Source organism: Acromyrmex echinatior, chromosome 10, assembly GCF_024713525.1.
Source record: "Acromyrmex echinatior isolate Ae372 chromosome 10, ASM2471352v2, whole genome shotgun sequence".
NCBI lineage: Eukaryota > Metazoa > Arthropoda > Insecta > Hymenoptera > Formicidae > Acromyrmex > Acromyrmex echinatior.
In genome coordinates, this window is record NC_141861.1 from 12,590,976 (window position 1) to 12,613,791 (window position 22,816).

At 33.5% G+C, this 22,816-nt stretch overlaps 2 protein-coding genes across 3 annotated transcripts; one reads left to right on the plus strand and one right to left on the minus strand.

Annotated features, from left to right (window-relative positions):
- Window positions 1-27: 27 nt before the first annotated feature.
- LOC105143258 (uncharacterized) lies at window positions 28-5,819 on the minus strand. 2 transcript variants are annotated; one of them, XM_087410797.1, is made up of 9 exons: window positions 5,064-5,815; window positions 4,839-4,958; window positions 4,184-4,301; window positions 3,777-4,038; window positions 904-1,035; window positions 675-765; window positions 432-568; window positions 191-323; window positions 28-121 (listed from the first exon to the last, which is right to left on the minus strand). In XM_087410797.1, exons 1-9 carry the CDS (start codon window positions 5,205-5,207, stop codon window positions 71-73), a joined length of 1,188 nt encoding a protein of 395 aa, XP_087266923.1. In that variant the 5' UTR covers window positions 5,208-5,815; the 3' UTR covers window positions 28-70. The 2 variants fall into 2 exon arrangements, with proteins under 2 accessions (XP_087266923.1, XP_087266922.1); XM_087410796.1 differs by having other exon boundaries at window positions 30-323; window positions 5,064-5,819.
- Window positions 5,820-6,104: 285 nt separating this feature from the next.
- Window positions 6,105-17,341, plus strand: LOC147908381 (uncharacterized). The gene is made up of 5 exons (XM_087410104.1): window positions 6,105-6,129; window positions 9,929-10,123; window positions 13,098-13,437; window positions 15,988-16,195; window positions 16,694-17,341. Exons 1-5 carry the CDS (start codon window positions 6,105-6,107, stop codon window positions 16,748-16,750), a joined length of 825 nt encoding a protein of 274 aa, XP_087266230.1. The 3' UTR covers window positions 16,751-17,341.
- The last annotated feature ends 5,475 nt before the right edge of the window (window positions 17,342-22,816 follow it).

Consider the following 22,816-nt stretch of genomic DNA (forward strand, 5'->3'; position numbering starts at 1 on the left):
TAATATATATATATATATATATATATCATCATTGTTGTCATCGTTCAATTGCTGGATAGGAAGTAATAAATTATTGAAATGACGCGAGTATCGTAAAGTACGACATCGAGGTTTGTAGAACCTTTAAGATAAAAGCACCAAATGTTATTAAAATTATTCGAAAGAATATTTGTGACAATTCTTGCTTTACCATAGTGAAGCTCTGTAGAGAGAAAATGTAAACTTTCCCGGCGCTTAAGAAACTCGGATAAAGACTTTTCATCATCACTAGCATGATTATCTTTTGTAATTTCATGGATGCTTTATACCAGAAGCTCTTATACCTGCGATATTTTTAAAATACACGAAATACAGGCAATAACAACATACTTGTATCTATAATTAGTCACATATATATTATTTAAATGAAATCGAAAATAATATCATCTTACATCTTATCACGTATCTGAAGGCTGTGATCTATCAGTCTTTGTCCTTCGAAACTAAGAAAAAACAAATGAATCAATTGGCCACCGATATAGAACACATACCTTGCTGCTTCTAAGATATCGCTTTTATCCTGTGTAATCTGTAGCACAAGAAATACGTACAATATTTGAACTCTTCTTCGTAGAGTGTCACTTTGAGTGTGTAATAGGTTTTAAAAATTGTAAAAATCATATAATCAGACGTACTTGCAGCAAAGTAATGCTCATTCCTATCGTTACTATCAATATCTGAATAGCGAAAGGCATGGTAAATGTATCTTCAAGAAGTTGCGCATATCTGTGACAAATGAGAATTTTCAATCGTGAAGAGTTATATAAATTTTTTAATTTATCTTGTGTGCATATTTACGTACGTCTATGCAAATATGCATGTTACATTTCGTATTATTTTTTATCATTCACATCGTACACTCACTCTAAAGCTTCGCGATGTTTACGTACGAGGAATGCAACTCTCTTGTAGTATATAGTAATATCATCAGGGTTTATCGATGATACAATTTCCATTTTATTTTTACAATCGTGAAACAAGTGTTCATAATGAAATCTGTAAATAATTCGCATAACATCAATACCATTTAATTTCAAGTGTCTCTTTTATTACAAGATTATATGCTATAGGGCAGGGAACGGAAAGTTATTTTTTAAAAGTAACAAGTTGCAGTTACTTGTTACCGAGTCAAAAAAGTAATAAGTTATCGTTACTGTAGTTACTGATTTTTAAAAGTAACTCGTTACAGTTACCGTTACTTTAAAAAACTACTCATTATTTCTTCGTTATTTTTTAAAAATCAGTCTAAATGCTAAAGTACAACCAGTCTAAAAAAATGTACTATTTTTTGCTTAAAATCATTTTGTTGATAAAAGCAAAATACAACAATCATACTACCTTTAATTTTTAATTTTTCCTTAAAAACATTATTTTGTAAAATTCTGAACCTGTAAAATATGCGGCAAATTGAGATGTCTGGACGAAATATCACGTAGAAGTCTAAAATAATTCCTGAAATAATGGTATATTTCTCAGCTGTCAAAAATCATTACAGGGGCGCTGCGGTAGTTGACAGCTATAAGTATTTCAGAAATTATTTTATTTACTTCTATATGACATATATCAGACATATCACAATTTGTTATATATTTTACGGTAAAACTTTCCCTTTACACAACCCGCCTCAAATGATCTTTAATCGATCTTGACCTTGGCTTTGAGCCATTTTTGATTATGTACCATTCATAAATAATTTTTTAATGAATAATTTTTTAATAATAATGAGTGAAGGAAAAGGTCAATGACCTTGATCTCAAGGAGGTCAAAATCATGAACAAAATTTTGGTGAATATATAATTTTCAAACAAATCGGTGGAATGAAGAGACATAAAACCGTGTAAGTGAGGTTAGAATAAGATTTTCAATTACACAAATTCTCGACTTTAAAAACAAATTCTCTGCTTTAAGAACATAAAGTCTTTGCTTCAAAAATACAAAGTCGTACGCCCTTTGGCAAGGGGGAGGAGTGAAATTTGCCTCGTGTGGAAAGTCGTGCCTATTGGACAAAGGGGTTTAAAAACAAATTCACTGCTTTAAAAATACAAATTTTCTGCTTTAAAAACACAAATTATTTTTTATATGATTTTTATGTTTAAAAAATTTTTTTTAAAGCAGAAAATTTGTGTTTTAAAGTGTCTTCTTGAGGGTAAAAGTTAAGATCAAGGTCAGTTGGAGGTTTAGGGGGTCATTTGGGGGAAGCTGTGTAAAAGAAAGGTTTTATTCATAATACCATTTTTTCATAATACTTTAAGATGTTTATCAACATAAATATATCATTAAATTATTTGTAAATTTAATTTGTTATATTACTATTTCAGTTTTAATTAAGATTGCGTTTTAATCCTTAGTACGCACCTTAGTTTTGGGCACTCTTACTACACGTTCGATCATTAATGTTCTGGATTAATTTTTATCACTTTTACAAATGCGTAAAAATGATTAAACAATTTTTACGTTACATATTTTGACATCATTAGAAAGTATTTATATAGTTGTATATTTATAACAAATTGTAAATAAATTATTATAACTAAGTATAGTTAACAAAATGAAAAAAATACACTTCATACAAAAATGTAAAACTCTGAAATAAAAATGTTTAAAGGAAAAATATGATTCAATATTTTAAAATTGACATTCCAAAAAAATAGTTCAAGTGTTGACAGTTCAAAAAAAAAATTTAATTATTGAATAACCTAAAGATGACGTTTTTTTAATATGCATAAATGGTTATAAATTGAAGATGTATTGCATTTTAAACAATGCATTTTATTATTGCTATTGTGTTAAAAAACTTATAATTTATTAGGAAAATGTTCTTTGTAACATTACAGATAACATAACATATAGTATTACTGACAACATTTAAGGATATCAAAAATCATGTATTAAGGGATAATATGTTATTCTAAGGTTAAATTCTTTTTTTAATAATTCGTGAAATATTTCCGCAATACAACAAAAATTAATTGAAAATAAAGAAAAAAAAATTTTTTAGTTACAAAAAATGTAACACTCTGTACACACGGGTCATTTGTGACCCAGAGATAAATTTCGGAGTTATGCCAATTAAAGGATACACATGAATTAAGGCCGGCAACGCACAAAACTTGTTCTCTAGATGCCAAACTTTTTTTAAGAATAGAAAAGAGATTGGTATTTGACCAGGTGCTTTTAATATTTCAAAGAAAAGTAAAGTGTAGAACATGAATAACCTAGAAGTGTGTATTAAGGATTAAGACAGAAAATTTCGTTGACGGGCAGTTTGAAAAATTTGTTGTATATACAATTCTAAAATATTATGTATGATTAAGCTCGGACTAAAATTTCTTTTTTTAAAAATAATAAGTTATCTTACATTTAATAATAAATAAACTAATTACAGAAGCGTATTAACATCTTAAGATATTAAAGCGGTTTTGAATCAAAATTATGAATACTATCTAAAGACTGAATAAACGAAAATTATGTCATAAATACATATATTAGTTCAAAATACAAAAAGTAATATAAAAGTAATCTAAAAGTAACTGTAAAATTCGTTTTTGTAGCAAAAAAAATGTAACTGTAACGGTAATGCAATTACATTATTTTTTTGTAACGGAAACGAATTTTACAGTTATCAATAAGTTATCAAAAAAAGTAACTTGTAACTGTAACTTCGTTACAAGTAATGAGTTACTTCTATTCTCTTATGGGATAGCTTTGTATGCTCGTGACATAAATGATTTCCTTACCCAGTTATAGCAAATTTGCTACAAACATGCTCAACATACGTTACAAACAAGCAATCGTGGGCAATTATACCGGCTATAACAATTTCCCAGGCCACAATGGCATGCCAGAATATTTGAAAAAAATGTTCTTGAATGTCTACGAAGTAGTATCCTCGATATGGTGGTAATATAGGACGGGATTCATTGAGAGGCAATATGATATCGAGAGTATGTGGTATAAGAGACATTGACATGAATACAATTATCGCTGCGAAGCAATATACTGCAACATACTGAATTAGTGAAATACTTGTGAAAAACAATTTATGTCATGTATGTGATATATATACATACACATATATATATATATATATATATATATATATATATAATGCGAATATAGATCGATTACATTGATTTCAACTCACCAGAATATATCAAAGAGAATCGTCTACTATTCGCAGCATAGGACTTCATAATTTCGTATTCTTCATAAGTATTTAATTCTTTCCAATCGCAGAGCAAATGTTGAGTAAGATCTTTAATCTGATTAAGATCAATTCAATTAGAATCTTTCTTATGTTTATATAAGATTTATATCAAAAAGAACAATTCCGAGTGTCTATAATATATATTTCTCCTTTTCTCTTTATTAAATTTCTAATTAATGCCTAATTTTCTAATTCTTCAAAGTTGTTTTTTTCATAATTCATCTTTGATCATTTTTTGTCATAATTTTTAAACATCTTCATCTGTTTTATTCCAATATTAAGATTCTTTTAGTGAAGTGAAGGGAGCTCATTATGATAAATTAGTCATCACATAATATATTTATAATAATTTATGTCTCTGAAGAAGTCAAAAATGAGTCAAAACATGTAAGCGCATTAATAGAGTTTTGTGTTACATTTGTATATTATTTCGCGCAATGATTACCGCACTTGACTCCTATTTGCCCTTTTTCACGTAATTTCTTTTGAATAGTAAGGAGAATGAACTTGTGAATTAACTTATGTTTTTTAATTTGGACATATTTACATATTTAATGTTTCTAATACTTGATATGTATATTAAAAAACGTACTGTATGAATGTTAAATTGAAAAGTGTACACCTTCAATAGAGCCACAAATGATAATAAATACGCTGTCATCGCCTGCAGAGTGCAATGCAAGCTTTTCTTACACATAAATTGATATGCTATCTGTAAAAAAAAGTATCAATTATACGTAATTTTCCTGATAAATTTTTCTGTGACGATTAAAAAATTGATAAAAGTATAATGTATCATATCAGTATTGTCAGTTACCTGTGGTATTAGTATAGTTAACAAGATTATAGTTAACAAGGTAATACGAAATATTCTTGTTTTTGGCTTTAAATATGGCCACATACCAGTGAGAGATGATATTTTATAAACGATATCATAATATCGGCTGCATATAGTTTCCATAGCTTTCGGAGAAACTCACTTCGTACAGCTCGTAATAGTCGAGTTGTCCTCTTTCCTCTGCTACGATCAACGAATTGAGAGAATTGTTATTATTGGATGTAACTATTTCTCTCTCTCTCTCTCTCTCTCTCTCTCTCTCTCTCTCTCTCTCTCTCCCCCTCTGTGATAAAACTTTATTATACGTCAATTCCTACTAAATAATTTTTTGTATGTCGTATCTCTTAGTGATTGACACATATGTACATTTTATGGTTTGAGGTAACGTTTATTCCTTTGACACTAATTATAAGTTTTCTAACCGAGATATTGATTTTCCAAATTCCCTCCTTCCTAGTATAGAATACATCGATTACAGAAAAAAATAATACGATGGAATATTGATATCTGCCGTTATGTAAGGTACGTGTTCTTACATAACGCGAGTATAATCTCTCAAGAAAGAGACCAATGTCGCGCGTGATCTGCATTAAATAATATCGTTGTTCGAACAAAAAGTATTAATATCTTATTTAACTATTTTGACATCGATAACACAAATCAAACTTTGTTTCTCGAATATCTCACTTAAATAATGCAAAATAGCATATACATATATATATATATATAATTTTACATTCTTTTATGTTTATTACAAGTATTCTATTAAGAGGTTACGCCATGTTGAAGGCCTAAAAAATCGAATTTTTTGGCCTTAAATGATAGTTTATAGTCTTAAAAATATGGTTCTAATAGTTAAAATTCACATTTTTAAATCAAGTTTTAAGTCAGTTTAGTAAGGCATGTCTGTAGTGCCGACGAGCGGTTCGGAGTATCTAAACTCGTGAGATAAAAAGAATCATCCCAGAACGAGCAGAAAAGAAGAAGATGAGGCAAACATTGATGTAGAAGAACAGTTCTATGGCCCAGAAATTGCAGGCTAAAGGTAAATTTAATATTTTCGACTAAACATATATAATAAAATATCGTAAAGCAACTTTAAATGCGTTTTTCTCGAAACTACATTTTCAAAGTTGGAGTTGCACGAATATCAGAAATTATTCGTCTGATTTACTTAAAATTTACACAAAATCTTCTTTTTTGTATAATCTAATATCTCTCCACATACGTTTTGAATGTAAACCAATGTTTTGAATATAAACGCCTGTGTCTGGATCAACAAAATGTTATAAATGATTTACTATTTTATGTCGATATATTGAATCGATTTGACTATATGCTTTCCAACAATTGATGAATTATTGACCCAAGAGCGATGTATTTCTAGATGAGCTGTAATAATGTTTGTGCGTCACGGGATTTTGGTATGACAAACACTTTTTTTGTGTTGCGTATTATTCCGTCGAAAAGCCATTGTCCTTTTAACGAATCGTCCGCGATGATATTGTCGACGTCCAAACTTAGCCTCGTCGATTTCGACAATAATTTCTTCTCCGCCAATTTGATTTTAATTGTTTGTTAACTATATTGATTCATGAGATGAGAAGACAAATTGTTGTAATTGAATATTTATTAAAGTAGAGAATTTTTAAATAAGTATACAAGTTTTCTGTTTCAAAAATGCAAATATTTTACTTCAAAAACACAAATTTCCTACTTTGCAAACAATTGACATTGTTCCCCATTTATGTAGTTTCATCAAGTTATTAAATTGCATAAATTACCTCTCTGCAAAAGTTAGTCAATTGCTGTGATGTTATATTTAGTTCGTTTTCTAGGAATGTTTTCTAGGAATGTTTAAAGAGTATTTAACATTATATAATGATTAATCGACAAACTACATCAATATTTAAAGAATGATCCTAAAAATCGGTCGTTTTTAGGCCCTCGATTTTGGGACTGAACTATGCGCCAAATTTTATCTTATAATGAGACTTTAATTACAAAGAAGTTTCAAGTTGAACTAATAATTGTTTTCAGAGCTAAGAGAAGAGATGGAATCGGAGCGGATTATTCGAGAAATTTTTAGGGTTTTTTTTTTAGATATAGGTCGTGTTCCGATAGCTGTGTCGAAAATATTCTTTTTAGTTACAAGGTTGGTGTAGCGCTGTAACTAACATAGTTGATCTCTTACGGAACATAGCTATGTTAATTATAGCGCTACTAATCTTGTAACTAAAAAGAATATTTTCGACACAGCTATCGGAACACAACCACGATATTATACATATTATACGATATTATACATAAAAAAACATATAAAAAAGTTAGTCAATTATAAAACGTATAAAATTCAAATTTATCGATTACACTCTACGAGTCTCCAGAATGACTCCTGACTCCACGTTACCGATTGTTCTGTAATATCGATTTTTTTCATTACTGCGTGCGCATTCTTTTACTATAAATAGCACTATAAGGTTATGTTATAACGATAGTTATATCGATAAACACGATAATTACTAAATCGATAATGAAAATAAACGAAACTTGCGTTAAAAGTCATAGAATAGGATTGCTGATTGATCGTAATATTCGTAATTCATATTATTATTTTTCCAACAGATTCCAATTTTGGAAACTTTTTGAAATTTGATTTGCTTTTGCGAGTCGAAAAATTCATTTGGGAGAAAAGAATAAGTCCATGTTGCGGCCTTAAATAATTAAAAACATGAATATTTCTAATAAAAACTAATAAAAATTTGTGTAAGTGTAATCATTATTAATTATTAAAAATAATTTTGAAATATTTTTTAATAATATTATTATGAATGGAATATTGTACACAGTATTGAGAAGGTTACTTTATAAGTTATATTATAGAAAAATATTATAGTTATAATTGAAATTGTTGAATAATTATTGAATACAAAGTTATTTTTTTATATTATATTTTTATATTAAATTTTATATTATATTTTTGTTATTTGCTTTAATTTCGTATTATTTTCGTACTCCGTGTTTCTATAGTATACAAATATAAGATAATCTAAAAAATAATTTAAAGTAGTCTATAAAGTAACTTTGATTATGCATTATATTAGGTGTACAAATAAGTTTCCGTCGTTTTTTAATCAAAAATTAAGCATTTATTATGAAAGAACGATACATAATGTTTTATTGAAAGTATTGTCCAACGCTAACTACTTTTTCCCATCTTTCTGGTAGCATACGGATACCGCGTTAGAAGAACGCTTCATCTTTTGAGGCTATCCAATTATCGATCCAATTTTTGATATCTTCATATGATGTGAAGTGCTGCTCAGACAGGCCATGCGCCATCGATCGAAATAGATGGTAATCGGAAGGGGCAATGTCTGGTGAATACGGCGGGTGGGGTAGAACTTCCCAATTGAGTGTTTCCATATAGATTTTGACCGGCGCCGCAACATGTGGTCGAGCATTATCATGCAGGAGAATAATTTTGTCATGCCTGGAGTAGTAGTGAGCGCGTTTTTCCTTGAGTGCTCGGCTCAATCTCATCAATTGTGTTCGGTAGAGAACCTCAGTAATGGTTTCGTTCTGTTTGAGCAACTCATAATACACGACACCAAGCTGATCCCACCAAATACACAACATGAATTTTTTTCCATGAATATTCGGCTTGGCTGTCGATGTTGAAGCATGGCCAGATGATCTCCATGATTTCCTCTTCTTTGGGTTATCGTAGTGGATTCATTTTTCATCACCAGTGACTACACGATGTAAAAAACCCTTTCGTTTATGCCTGACAAACAGCATTTCACATATGAAAAATTGGCGCTCAACGTTTCTCGGCTTCAGTTCATATGGAACCCAATTCCCTTGCTTTTGAATCATTCCCAATGATTTCAAACGATGTGAAATTGCTTGTTGAGTCGCTCCTAATGTAAGTGCAAGTTCTTTTTATGTTTCGCACGAATCTTCATTCAATAATGCTTCCAATTCCGCGTCTTCGTATACTTTCGGCCTTCCGTTCTTTGTCTTCGACGTCAAATTCACCGTTCTTAAATTTTTGAAATCATTCACGACAACTTCTCTCACTTAAGGCAGCCTCACCATATGCTTCTACAAACAATCGATGAGCCTCAGCTGCAGATTTCTTCAAATTAAAGAAGTAAATCAAAAGTTCCCGCAAATGACGCTTATTTGGCTCAAAACTCGGCATTTTCGCACAAAAAAAATATATGATGCTGATACAAAATCGCTAGTATTTCAAGGTTATGTTGTTGACAGATGTCCAACCTTATATAATGTTTTACATCAGACAATTTTAACCATAGCTTGCTAGTGGCACCGTCTTTTGTCAAACGGCGGAAACTTATTTGTATACCCAATATTTTTTATTTAATATTAACAAATTCTAAGCATTTACAAAATTCTAAGAGAAAATTGTCATCAGATTTAAAAATAACATCTTCCTTTAAAAGAAGACGATCAATTCTGTCAGAATCAAAGGACCCAAGGATGTTTTTTGGATTTTGGTTCTCGGTCAAATCTTCTCATATTTTGGAAAGTTGTAGTTCCAATTCTAGATGTCCAATTCCTGATTAAAAGTATCAATGGCGCGATCTCCTAAAATTTTTAAAGTTTTCGAAATATAACTATTCAGACTTGGTTAATTCTATTATTTCGGATATTATAAACAATCTCGACCCCAGATGATCCTATAGACTTGAAAAAAATATCTAGATGAATCTTATTATAACATGCGAAATAAGGCTGTCATAGTTGCATTTCACATGTGGGACCAAGATTACTTATATCACCTAATATTCGAAATAGAAATTAACTAAATTGAACAGTTTTATCTGAAACTGTTAATTTTAGAAGGTCACGCTCAAGAAACGTGCGGGGTTCTTTGAGTAAACCTAAACGATCATTTCAGTCAAGCATAAAAGAAATAGATGTTGCTGTAGATAAATTTATCTTTGGATGCAACATATCATTCAACGTCATAGAATCTTCACGATTTAAGACTCCTGAGTCGCGGCGGCCATGTTAGAATCGTGACGTCAGAAGCGAGGAATGACACGTTAATTTATGTTTTATGCTATTTTTAAATAAAAACAATTTAAAACGAAATGACGAGATCACTTTAAAATACTAGAAAAAATCGAATGAAAACTGACCTTTCCTTCCTTGACAGTCAGTAAATAATCGTAAAAGATACGTACAGTGAGCCTATATTCAGACAGAAACATACGGTTTGTCAGCTGTTGAAATAAGTAAAATATATGCTTTTACATATAAAATTCCAATCTAATTTTAGTTTTAATCGTTAATTATGATTTTGATAAGTACGACACAAGTCACATTTTCACAATTAAACAAATAATAACGAAATAACACGCAACATAAATTTCGTCGTCAAAACGTTACTTTTCCACGCCTATAAGTTCGACCATTTATCGTGGCACGGCACTGTAATACACACAAGCACGAGCCCACGTCCATGTGCTCGCCTGCGGCGCGTCGAGAGTGAACGAGAAAGCGAGCTCCTTTTCACACTAGTCACTCGTTTCAAGCGATCGAAAATTCTTCTCAGCAATCTCGACCGCTCGCATTGATAAAGGACGCCCATAGCATTGATAAAGGACGAGGATCATTCTAAATAAGATATGAGTTTTAATAAATTGTAGTAACAGTACATCTTCCATTAATTCAGGATAGTATAAATCATGTTAAAACGCAACATTTTACGAGATATTTAATTGTTTACGATTTTTCATGCGTGTTATAATATATTCCTTCATAAACTCAAGTAGCAAGAATAATTTAGCAGAAAAAGAATTTTTGCGGAAAAAAATTATAAACCAGCATTTCTCTTCACGAAAATCTTCGAAAGGCCATCAGAAAATAAATGCGTATGTTTGAGACTCAAGACTTGCGAAAAAAATTGAATAGTTGCAAAAAGCACGTTTTTCGCTAATAAAATGAAAGATATTGATTGTATGGAAAAAAGTCAGTATGAAAAATGTAGGTATTCGAAATACCTACAAAATGAGACGTGGAATATTAAAATCGATCTATTAGTTAAATAGAAAAAAAAAGGTAAAACTCCTGAGGGGAACCTTCTCCAATGACCTTGACCCTGAGTGAATCGGTTTTAGCCATCACTCATCCTTCATTAAAAAGTTATGAACAAAAAAAATTTGAAAAATAAAATCTCTTTACTACATGAAACAAAAACTATCTACTTTAAAATATATATTATGATTTTCCACGAGAAGCGACTTTCACCCCCCTCCCCTCCCTGCAAAGGAGCGCACGACTCTCACCTTCGACTTTTACCCCTCCTCCCCCCTGCTTCAGAGGCGCATGACTCTCATCCTCCCCCTCTGCTTCATGGGCGCACGACTTTTATCTTCGATTCTCACCTCCCCTCCGCCTCTGCTTCAGGGACGCACGACTCACCTTCGACTCTCATCCCCCCTGCCTCCCTATAAAGGAGCACGTAGATTGAGACTGATTTTACATCGCAAACTCTCAACATTTTATCTAATTATATCTTTCTCACACAAATAAGAAAATAACTCGTTGTAATTATCAATCAAGCGTAGAAATTCGTGAAGCCGCATGTTGACGTGTTAGAAATCTATCAACTACTGAATATAAGGAATGTTCGAGAGCTTTGATAAATCTATTATTGTTATAAATATACATAAGTGTGTATGTATACTCAACTGTGTTTATATGTATTCAAAGCACATAGATTTCGGTTTTACAGTAGTAGGAGGGGAATGGGAGTAAGAGTCGAAGGTGAGAGTCGTGCGTCTCTGAAATAGGGGTGAGGAGAGTGAGAGTCGAAGGTGAGAGTGCACTCGAGTGATTCTCTGCAAAAATTAAGTGGGGGACGACATTGGTTTAGGAGATACATAGCAGAAATAAGACGTTATTTTTGAAACTTTTATTTGTTCATAACTTTTTAACGAAGGACGAACGACGACTAAAACCTGTTGGAGGTCATTCAGAGTCATGATCTTGATAACATATGTCAAGGTCGCCATCGGAAAAAGTTTCCTTAAACAAATGTTTTACCAAAAAAAAAATAAAAACCATCGGAGAAGATTTTTTTTTACTCGCTCTCTGTTCGTTGAGATTTTTTTTTTAAACATGAAACTTCGAAATTTTTGTAAAATATAGCCCTCGTAATGACAAACAAATCTAGCCCTGAACGAGCCTGAAATGTTCATTCGTTTCTGCAAAAAGCTATTTGTTTACTAAAAACTTGTTTGCGGAAAACTTAATTACTCACATCTTTGAGCAGTCGCACAATAATTTACAGGGGTTTTTCTTCTTCAAGAGTTACACTATTACATTTAGTAACAAAACAATGTTTTGCAGTTAGCTATTATAAAATGAGTTTGAAAAGTATCTTTTTTTTGTATAAAAAATGGATAATTCCGTTAATATGCATCATAATATCAAATAATATCGTGCTATCAACATCTCTGCTCGTCACTCCGCTCTGATTTCACTTTCTTGTTCAATTTCTGTGTTCTCTCTTGTGAAAAGTGCTGCCTTTACTTATGCTCGCTGCACATTTTTCATCGTATTATAGTCATTGGTGCTTATTGCTACACTTCAGTTTTTTATCTTCTAATTTTTTTACTTTTAACGTTTTCACGAATGCTGGTCGGCGAATAGAATGTATTTCTGAGTGAGTGATTTTTCTGCGTTTTCGTTATTTTATTAGTGCGTTTGTACTGTGTTAGTTGTGTGTTTTTCATTACATTCTTGTAATATTTTATCACTGCGTAATTTTTATAGCCATAATTTTGCCATAATATTTCACGCCATAATTTTATGTTCAAATCTAGTCGTTATATCGTTATTGTTTGTTCGTCACTCGCTTCTGCTTTTGTTTAAAGAACAAGCACAGATATAAATAATAATTATTTTGTTAAATTGCTGCATGCCTTTATTGTGCGATCCTACGTGTAAACATATTCCCTGCGTGACTCCTTGCAGATTCATCTCAATTTTCGGATTCGGAAACGAATGTCTCTTGCAATGGCAGACTGCGTTTTGCACACATTCAACGAACGTTAGATCGCTCGTTCCGCATGTTGGTCAGAGATGTTATCGCCTTCCACCGTTTCGATGTTCTGGCCGTCAGGGAGACTTGGTTACAGAATTCGATCGATTTTGGATTCGTCGAAATAGATAACTATGTGCTCGTTCGCTCGGACAGATCCACGGGCCGCCGCGAGGGCGATGTTGCGCTATATATCGATGAATCTCTCGATGAATTATCCCTGATCGGCTTGGGCATCCCGCCGATGGGTACTTTCATTGACATTGTTGCTGTGTCTCTCTATCTTGCTCACGGGTGGCGGTCTTCTGCATATATTGCCTTCCAGGTAGACCACTTTCTGACTTACATTTTATAGAGTCATGTCTATCCTGTGCAGCATGTATAACCGATGCGATCGTGTGCCTAATTTCAATGTCGACATGGTCAAATTGACTATAACGCCAAACTATTATTCGATATCGCGTCGCTGTTTCCTCTTAGACAATTAATTGATGCTCCAACTCGCTTAACATGTAATTTGGCAATCACCTTGGATCTTATTTTTGTCTCATCGAGCATTAATGGGATTGAGTGCGGAGTCAGCGATGCGATCAGTGTGAGTGACCATTTTAGCATCCACGCTGGCTATTCCGCGATCACATCGCCCTGGTCGTGTGTTTGTCTCGCGTAACGTAACCTCATGCAATCAGGCTTGAGAACATCGAGTATGAGCTGAGGCTGATAGATTGGTCCCCTTTATATGCGGCGTCGCAAGGGGATGTTGATGAAATGGTTTCTCACTTTATTGCCTCTCTTACTGCAATTTTTGACCGAATCGCCCCGATTACTTGTAGGCGTGTTTCTTGTCCCTCCGTACCGTGGCTGAATGGTGCAGTCCGATGACTCATTAAGCTGAAGAAACGTGTTCTTCTTAAGTTCAGGCGATCTCAGCCTCCTGCGGACTGACAGTGCTACAAGAGTTTGCGGACTGACGTGAATATTGCTGTTCGTCGTGAAAAAAAAATCCTTTCCCTGCGCTTTCGTTTCAAAATACTTGAAAGTAAAAATGCGTTATAAAATATAATAAAATATAATAAATATATGTTTAAAAGGTGTTCTTTTTAAACATGATTTTTTTTTCTAAAGCTATTTAAAACATACATAAAATATTAAAAACAAACTTCAGTTTAAAAAAAAAACTGAATGTTTTGTTTATTTTTAAAAAACACGTTTTTTATTAACTTTGCTTCCCTCATTCAGCTCGGCGCACTGCCTCGCTCGCGTTCTTCAATTTTTCAATGATTTTAAACAAACTTTTTCGGCAGCAAAAATTCGAGAATTTTTCAACAACAAATTTAATTCTTCCATTGGCAAATTGGTGCTAGACAGAACTCTTAATCTTAACTCTTAAAAACTAGAGCCACAATGATTTTTTGAAAAAAAATTGTTATCTCGGTTCCTAATAATCGGAGGATAATCTTTTTTCTTTAAATTCGTAGAAAAATGTCAGATTTCGAATGCTTCACACTATTGCTATTTGATATGATGCATAGTAAGGAAATTATTTCCATTTTTTTTAAGATATCCACTTTTTAAAGATGTTTTACGGTTAATACTTTAACTGCAAAAAATCATTTTGTTATTATGTGATAGTACAATTTTTGAAGAAGAAAAATCACTCCCGTAAATTGCTGTGCGAATGTTCAAAGATGAAGAAATTAAGTTTTCCACAGACAGGTTTTTAATGAACAAATGGCTTTTTGCAAGAACTAATGAACATTTCAAACTTATTCAGGGTTAGATTTGTTTGTCATTACGAGGGCTACATTTTACGAGAATTTCAATGTTTTGCGTTTAAATCTCAATAAACCGAGAGCGAGTGAAAAAAGTTTATGAAGGGAAAATATATAACGCATATTAAACAATTAAATATATCGTAAACAATTAAATATATCTCGTAAACTGTTGCATATTATATTATATAATATTATTATATAATATTATTTATACATTATATATTATATATTATTCTGGATTAAGGGGAGAGGTACACTATTACTACAATTTATTAAAACTTATATGTTATTTAGGATACTTTCCGCCCCTTATTGATGCCTAGAACCGCCGAGCGGCCGAAATTGCCGAGAAAGCATTTTCGGTCGCGTGAAACAAGCGACTAGTGTGAGAAGGAGTTCGCTTTCTCATTCACTCTCGACATGCCGCAGGCAAGTGTGTTATGGTCACGCTACGATAAATGGTCGAACATATAGGCGTGGAAAAGTAACGTTTTGACGACGAAATTTATGTTGCGTGCTATTTCGTTATTATTTGCTTAATTATGAAAATGTGACTTGTCTCGTACTTATGAAAGTCGTAATTATCAATAAAAACTAAAGTTATCTTGGAATTTTATATGTAAAGGCGTATATTTTACTTATTTTAATAGTTGTCGTGTTTTCTGCCCGAATATAGGCTCACTTTACGTGCTTTTTATGATCATTTACTGAGGGAGGAAAGAACAGTTTTCATTGATTTTTACAAGTATTTTAAAGTGATCTCGTCATTTCCTTTTTTCCAGGTCTTTATTTAAAATACGCAACATAAATTAACGTCATTTCTCACTTTTGATGTCATAATTCCAACATGGTCGCCGCGACTAGTCGGAAGCCTTAAAAAGTTTCTGCAGCTGTTAAACAAGCTATAATTCATCAACGAGAAAGCACTTTTCTAAAAAGATTTTTAGATAAAATACATCAAAATTCAATAAATAAAAAAATTAAGATTCAAGGTACTGAAGGAGTTCTTTTAATTGATAGATGGAAAAATTCAGCAGCTAACATAAAGAATACCGTATGTATCATTAATGTTAATGAAAAGCATATCTTATTTATTTCTTAAATTCTGCAATTTAACTGAATTAAGGGAAACGAGTCTACAGTTAAAACATATTGTCGAAGAAGCTGTGCTATTAGCAAAAGAAAAATTCAACATTGCCATATATTGCGTAGTTTCTGACAACGAATTATCAATGATTTCTACTCTGGGCCGACAGGTAAATATTTGGCATTTTACTTGTCACAGTCATAGTGCCAATTTATTGGCTAAATCTCTTGTACCGATGGATTTTGCATAATCTATAAGTAATATATTACGAGAGAGTTTAAAATGGCAAATCTAGAAAGGGAACTGAAAAATCGTAGAGAAAATTATGTTACTATGCCAAACAAGATGGTGTAGCTATCGCGACGCTTTTAGATGTTACTTAAAGAATTTATAATACATATAATGCAAACTCTAGTAGATGAACAGAAAGTCACAATTTCTGCTCAAAATTTGCAATTACTTAAGGAATATTCATTTGCGTCCAAATTACAAGACTATATTGTACTCTTTGATTCCGTATGTAAACTCATGTGTGCCAAAAGTCTAACGTAAGCAGATGCCTGTGAAGAATGACTAAAACTAAATATTTCAACAGATGATTGTTATGAAAATATTCCAAGCTCGCCCGAAAAAAATTTTAATCCCAATTATTTTTCTGTATCCACAGGGGGAAACGATTTCTTCATCAAGAAAATGTGAAAGAAATCGCTTTATATTTCTTTAAGGAAACACTTAAATGTTGAAGATCAACCAGGATTGAATAATTATCTGAACAATATAGATATGTTTCAGATTTTGCAGAAGAAAGGAGTAACATCAGCGCAGACTTTCTGGGGTATTGTACAAATATTATATCCTCAATTATCATCACTCGCGCTAAAATTGTTGAAAATACCTGCATCGGCTAAAATTGAATTGTCTTTTCTCTAATTGATCTTTTGTACATTCGAATTTACGAAATCGCTTAACCGTTGAAAAATCCGAAAAGTTAGTGGATATATATTATTCTTTAAAAAGAAATGAACAGTGAAGATTATATTGTTTTTAGTAGTTTGAGGACTATTAATAAATTATAGAAAAATATTACTAAAATATATTCTTTATTTTTATAGTAAAGAACCATTACTTAAAATGTATCTTTTATTATTGCTATATTTTATAGTGTAAAATGAATCTTTTATTATTGCTATATTTTATAGTGCAAAATGTATCTTTTATTATTGCTATATTTTATAGTGCAAAATTTTGTAATAAAAATTTGTAATAACTTCTGAATTAAATAAACAATCTTTTGTAAGACATCACTAACTGGTAAGAGCTCGAAGTTAGTCTTTCTTTTCCTTCGAATCATGTTGAATCTAATATACCTGGCAGTATCTCACTTTAAGAACGCTTCGCGTTCCCTTAGCGCGTCTCTTGATGCAACTAAGACCATAATATGAATTACAATTAATGAAGAAAATCGAAAAATAAACTATTGTTTTTAATATTCATTCACATATTTTTTACGATTCTATATTAAAATCTAACGTATATGCTTAAAAACTATTATATATCTTTGGAAGTTACGAAACAATACAAAAATTTGCATTATTTAATATTTGTTAGTAACATGTTTGTCAAAAATTTTCAGATTATAATATAAATCTGTCAATTTTTGAAGACAATTTGGAGTAAAAATTATTTTGAGTAGTATAGCAATGGGGGTTCGAATCCACGGATACAGCCACCTGGCGGCGCTGGCATAGCAGTCGCGAGAGGAATTTATGGGGAGGGGGGGAAAGATGCGGGAAGGCCCTGGTGCTATCAGTCGCCACCCCACACTCCGCCGCCGCCGCCGCGTCCAAAATGTGACAATTAATGTCAAAATATTTTTACTTACCTCCTTCTTTTCCTCCTCCTCCTTCTTTTCCTCTTCCTCCTTTTACTTCTCCACCTCCTCCATCACCTCTTCGAGAACGTGGAACAGCTATTCTTCGCTTTGTAAGTGGAGGAGGTCCATCATGTACTCCATGCACTCCTCAACGCTTATATTGTTAAAATTGAAAGGGAAGTCGTTGATGTATATGATCTCTTCTCGTCATCGTCATCCTTCTCCTCCTCTTCCTCTTCCTCCTCCTCTTCCTCCTTCTCTTCTTTTTCATCGAGAATGTTCTCATCGGCGAGAAGGACTCTTCGATGCTGACGTCCTCTTTCTCTTCCTCCTTAATCTTTAGCCGTTTGGCTGAAGGCTCATCGGAATTCTTGATCTCTTCCTCGTTATTGTCATCCTTTTCTTCCTCCTCCTCTTCCTTATCCTCTTCCTTCTTAATCTTTAGCCGTTTGGCTGGAGGCTCATCGGAATTCTTCATTTTAAATACAATCACGTAACATTTAATCACATAATTTACTCAACATGCAAAAATATTCCGTCACTATTGGCAAAATATTTTTACAGGTTGAAGTCACTCACATCCAATACAGTGTTTCGCGCGACGTAACTCGATAAAGACTGCCACTGAAAAGCGTTCTTCGCCATAGCGAGACTGTCCTAGGATTTATCTAGCAGTCGATGTATACATATTAGGTATACAACTTTGCTTCCGCCGTTTTCCTATAGATGGCTTTAGCGGTAAGTGGTGATCGAAATAAATAGATTATAGACGTCATACAATAAACTTGGGCATCTGTCAACATAGAAATATTAGTCGATTTGTGTCTGCATCATAAAGTTATTCTCGATTGAAAATCAATTTACGAGCCAAATTCTCGTCATTTGCGGGAGGTTTTAATTTTCTGCTTCAATATGAAGAAATCTGCGGCTGAGGCTCATCGAATGCTCTCAAATACTTATGGTGAGGCCGCTATTAATGAAAGAACGTGTCGTGAGTGGTTTCAACGCTTCAAGAATGGTGATTTTGACGTCGAAAACCGGCATAGCGGTGGAAGAGAGAAGGTTTTCGAAGATGCAAAATTGGAAGTATTATTTGATCAAGACTCGTGTCAAAATCAAAAAGAATTGGCACGATCATTGGGAGTGACTCAACAAGCCATTTCAAAACGCCTCAAAGTCATGGGAATGATTCAGAAGCAAGGAATTGGGTACGAGTTGAAGCCGAGAGATGTTGAACGGCGTTTGTTTGCTTGTGAACAGCTGCTTGAAAGGCAAAGATGGAAGGAATTTCTGCATCGCATTGTGACTGGGGACAAAAAATGGATTCATCACGATGACCCCAAGCGCAGAAAATCATGGGGAGTTCCCGGCCATGCTTCCACGTTGACGGCCAAACCGAATATTCACGGCTCCAAGGGCATGCTCTGTATTTGGTGGGACCAGCTCGGCGTAGTGTATTACGAGCTGTTAAAACCAACTGAAACAACATCACAGGCGATCGGTATCGAACGCAATTGATGCATTTGAGCATTGAAAGACAAACGGCCGCAATACAATGATAAAGTGATTTTGCAGCATGACAATGCTCGACCCCATGTTGCGAAAATGGTCAAAACATACTTGGAAACGTTGAAATGGGAAGTCCTATCCCTCCCGTCGTATTCTTCAGATCCGTTTCTCCCTCTGACTATCACTTGTTTCGATCAATGGCAAATGGCCTGACCAGCTTCCGGTCTTATAAAGAAGTAAAAAATTGGATCGATTCGTGGATCGATCCAAAAGATGACCAGTTTTTTCGACGTGGGATTCGTACGCTGTCCGAAAGATGGAGAAAGTAGTGGCCAGCAATGGACAATACTTGGAATCATAAATGTATAACCAGTTTTTTACAATAAAGCCTCGAATTTCGGAAAAAAAACGGAAGCAAAGTTGTACACCTAATATATATATATATATATATATATATATATATATATATATATATATATATATATATACGAGGTCTGTTCAAAAAGTATCGCGAATTTTGAATTTCCGCGGGTTACGTATATTCGATTTTCGATTTTTTTGTGGCGTTATGTTGGTACTCATGTCACTTATGCCGACAAGTTCGGCCATTTTGAATGTTCAGTTAATTTTTGACAGCTGCTTTGCTTGCACGTGTTTTGGCTCGTCTTCGATTTTTGCCTATTTCAAAAAATGGATCAAAGAATCTGTATCAAATTTTGTGTGGAAAACAAAATTAAGTGCGCGGACGCATTCCGAATGTTGACTGTGGCATATGGTGAAGCTACCTTGGACCGAAGCAACGTTTATCGGTGGTACAAAATGTTCTCAAAGGGCCGAGAAGATGTAAAGAGCGTGCCGGACGCCCAAGCACGTCAACAACAGACGAAAACATTGATGAAGTGAAGAAAATAGTATTGGCCAATCGTCGAATCACCGTTAGAGAAGTTGCTGAGGATCTAAACATATCGATTGGCTCATGCCATTCGATTTTTACCAATGATTTGGGCATGAGACGGGTCGCCGCGAAATTGGTTTTTGCCATGATAACGCCCCTGCTCACACATCGTTGCTTGTGCGCGAATTTTTGGTCAAAAACAACACACTAATGATGCTGCAGCCACCGTATTCCCCAGATCTGGCCCCCTGTGACTTTTTCTTGTTCCCGAAACTGAAGAGGCCCATGAAAGGACGACGCTACGCTACGATTGAGGAGATAAAGACGGCATCGAAGGAGGAGCTGAACAAGATCACAAAAAATGATTTTTTGAAGTGCTTCGAGGATTGGAAAAAACGTTGGCACAAGTGTATAATATCTGATGGGGATTACTTTGAAGGGGACAAAATAGATATTCATGAATAAATAAATAATTTTTGAAAAAACACAAAATTCGCGATAGTTTTTGAACAGACTTCGTATATATATATATATATATATATATATATATATATATAATCTAATAAGTATAATGGAAATATATATACATATGTATATATGTATATCAATATATATATATATATATTAGGTGTTGGAATTAATTCGTAGCGTTTTTAATGAAAGAATGTTATTTATTTCACATGAGCATTAAAAAATACATTAATGAAAGTACTTCCCATCACTTGTAAAACGCTACGAATTAATTCCAACACCTAATATATATATTGATATACATATATACATATGTATATATATTTCCATTATACTTATTAGATTATATTCTAATAATGCTTTTAAAGCGAGCGCAGCGATATTATCAAATCATGATACCATCGATCGCGATGATGCTGTCAGCGTATGTAATATAATATGAAGATTGTATGAAGGAAAAGAACGAATAGATATCGTGAAAGGAATGGATAATTTCAAACGCTGAGACACACAGTTAATATTTGTTTATTTTTCATATACTATACACACACACACACACACACAATTATTATTATTATTATTATTATTATTATCCATAGTATAACTAATAATTCACATTCAATATTTGAATTTTTATCATTAATCTTACGTTAGGTGTTTGCCGCATCGTAGTTGTTATTTGACGTTTCTCGCGATGACGTCATCAATATAATTAAATACAACAAAAATGCGACGTTTGCAATTTCCGACGGTTTTATTAGATAGCGTAATCAAAGATTTTTCAAGGATATGCTGCGACAAGTCACAATATGTCACGGTATGTTTCGCGGTAATGTCATCAATGCAATTTGATATAAATGCGACGTTGCTAATTAATACACATGTCACGTGACCAGATTTTTCACGAACATTCGACATGGTACGACATGTCCCAACATGTTCGAGCGGTAACATCATCATCAATGTAATGTGTGTACAAATATCACGTGACCAAGTAATTAGTATAAAATGAGAAGATTTAAACGCATCGCGTCATTAGTCAACGCAAGCGATAACATGAAGCGCAATTTGATAGAGCAAGCGAAATGATAGAGCTAAATACCATAGAAGAGTACGTTGCATGGGAACAACGATGCGAGGAGCTCATAGAATTTCTGGAAGAGCAGAGTCATGCCAAACGCCCGCGATTATCGATCGGCAAGAGACAATCAGTGATCACATATATCGCGAGACTCGAGAGTTTGAAGGATTCGATGCGTGGACAATTCGTACATGTGGGTGCCGAATATGGACTTCGATGACGCGAGATTGAAACAGCGTTCGAGAGTCGTATATTAACAGACGCGGTGATAAACTCTAATACCGAGTCGCGAGTTTTTAGAAGACGCTGGCAATGTAATTCTAAAGCGAGTTCGAGATACTGTAGAAAGACAAGGTAATGTAAAAGTGAACACCGCGTTCGACGGCAAGTTCGCGACGAAGGATAAACGTGCTAATAAGAGCGTAATTACAAAGATCAGCGAGATATATCGATGCACGAGTGGTATGAGCGACACGTCGAGCTTATCCTAGCATCGCTCGAAAAGTTCCAGAAATGCGACAGCGGGTGGGCATTGTCGCGAATTCTCAATTTGGTAGTGAATGTGAATAAGCACAATCCAATGTGCATGAGATGTTATTTCCAAGTGCGTCAGGAAATAGTGACGAAACAAGCGGTGACCAACGTGTATTCGATGAACAATGCGTGTTTCGCGTGATTGGTAGTAGCCGCTCTACATCCAGCTAAAAGTCATGTGGATACAAAATCGTCGTATCCGCATTACACGACAGTGTTGAATCTCGCGGATATCGAATTTCCGATAACATTCAAAGACATTCCGAAATTCGAAAATCTCAACAACATATCGATCAATGTGTACAGCATCGAAGATAAGCGGGTTCTTCTCTATGGCTTATCGATGACAAGAGGGACAAGCATGTCAATCTCCTATACCTACAAGATTCACGCAACGACAACATTAGACACTTTGCGTGGATAAAAA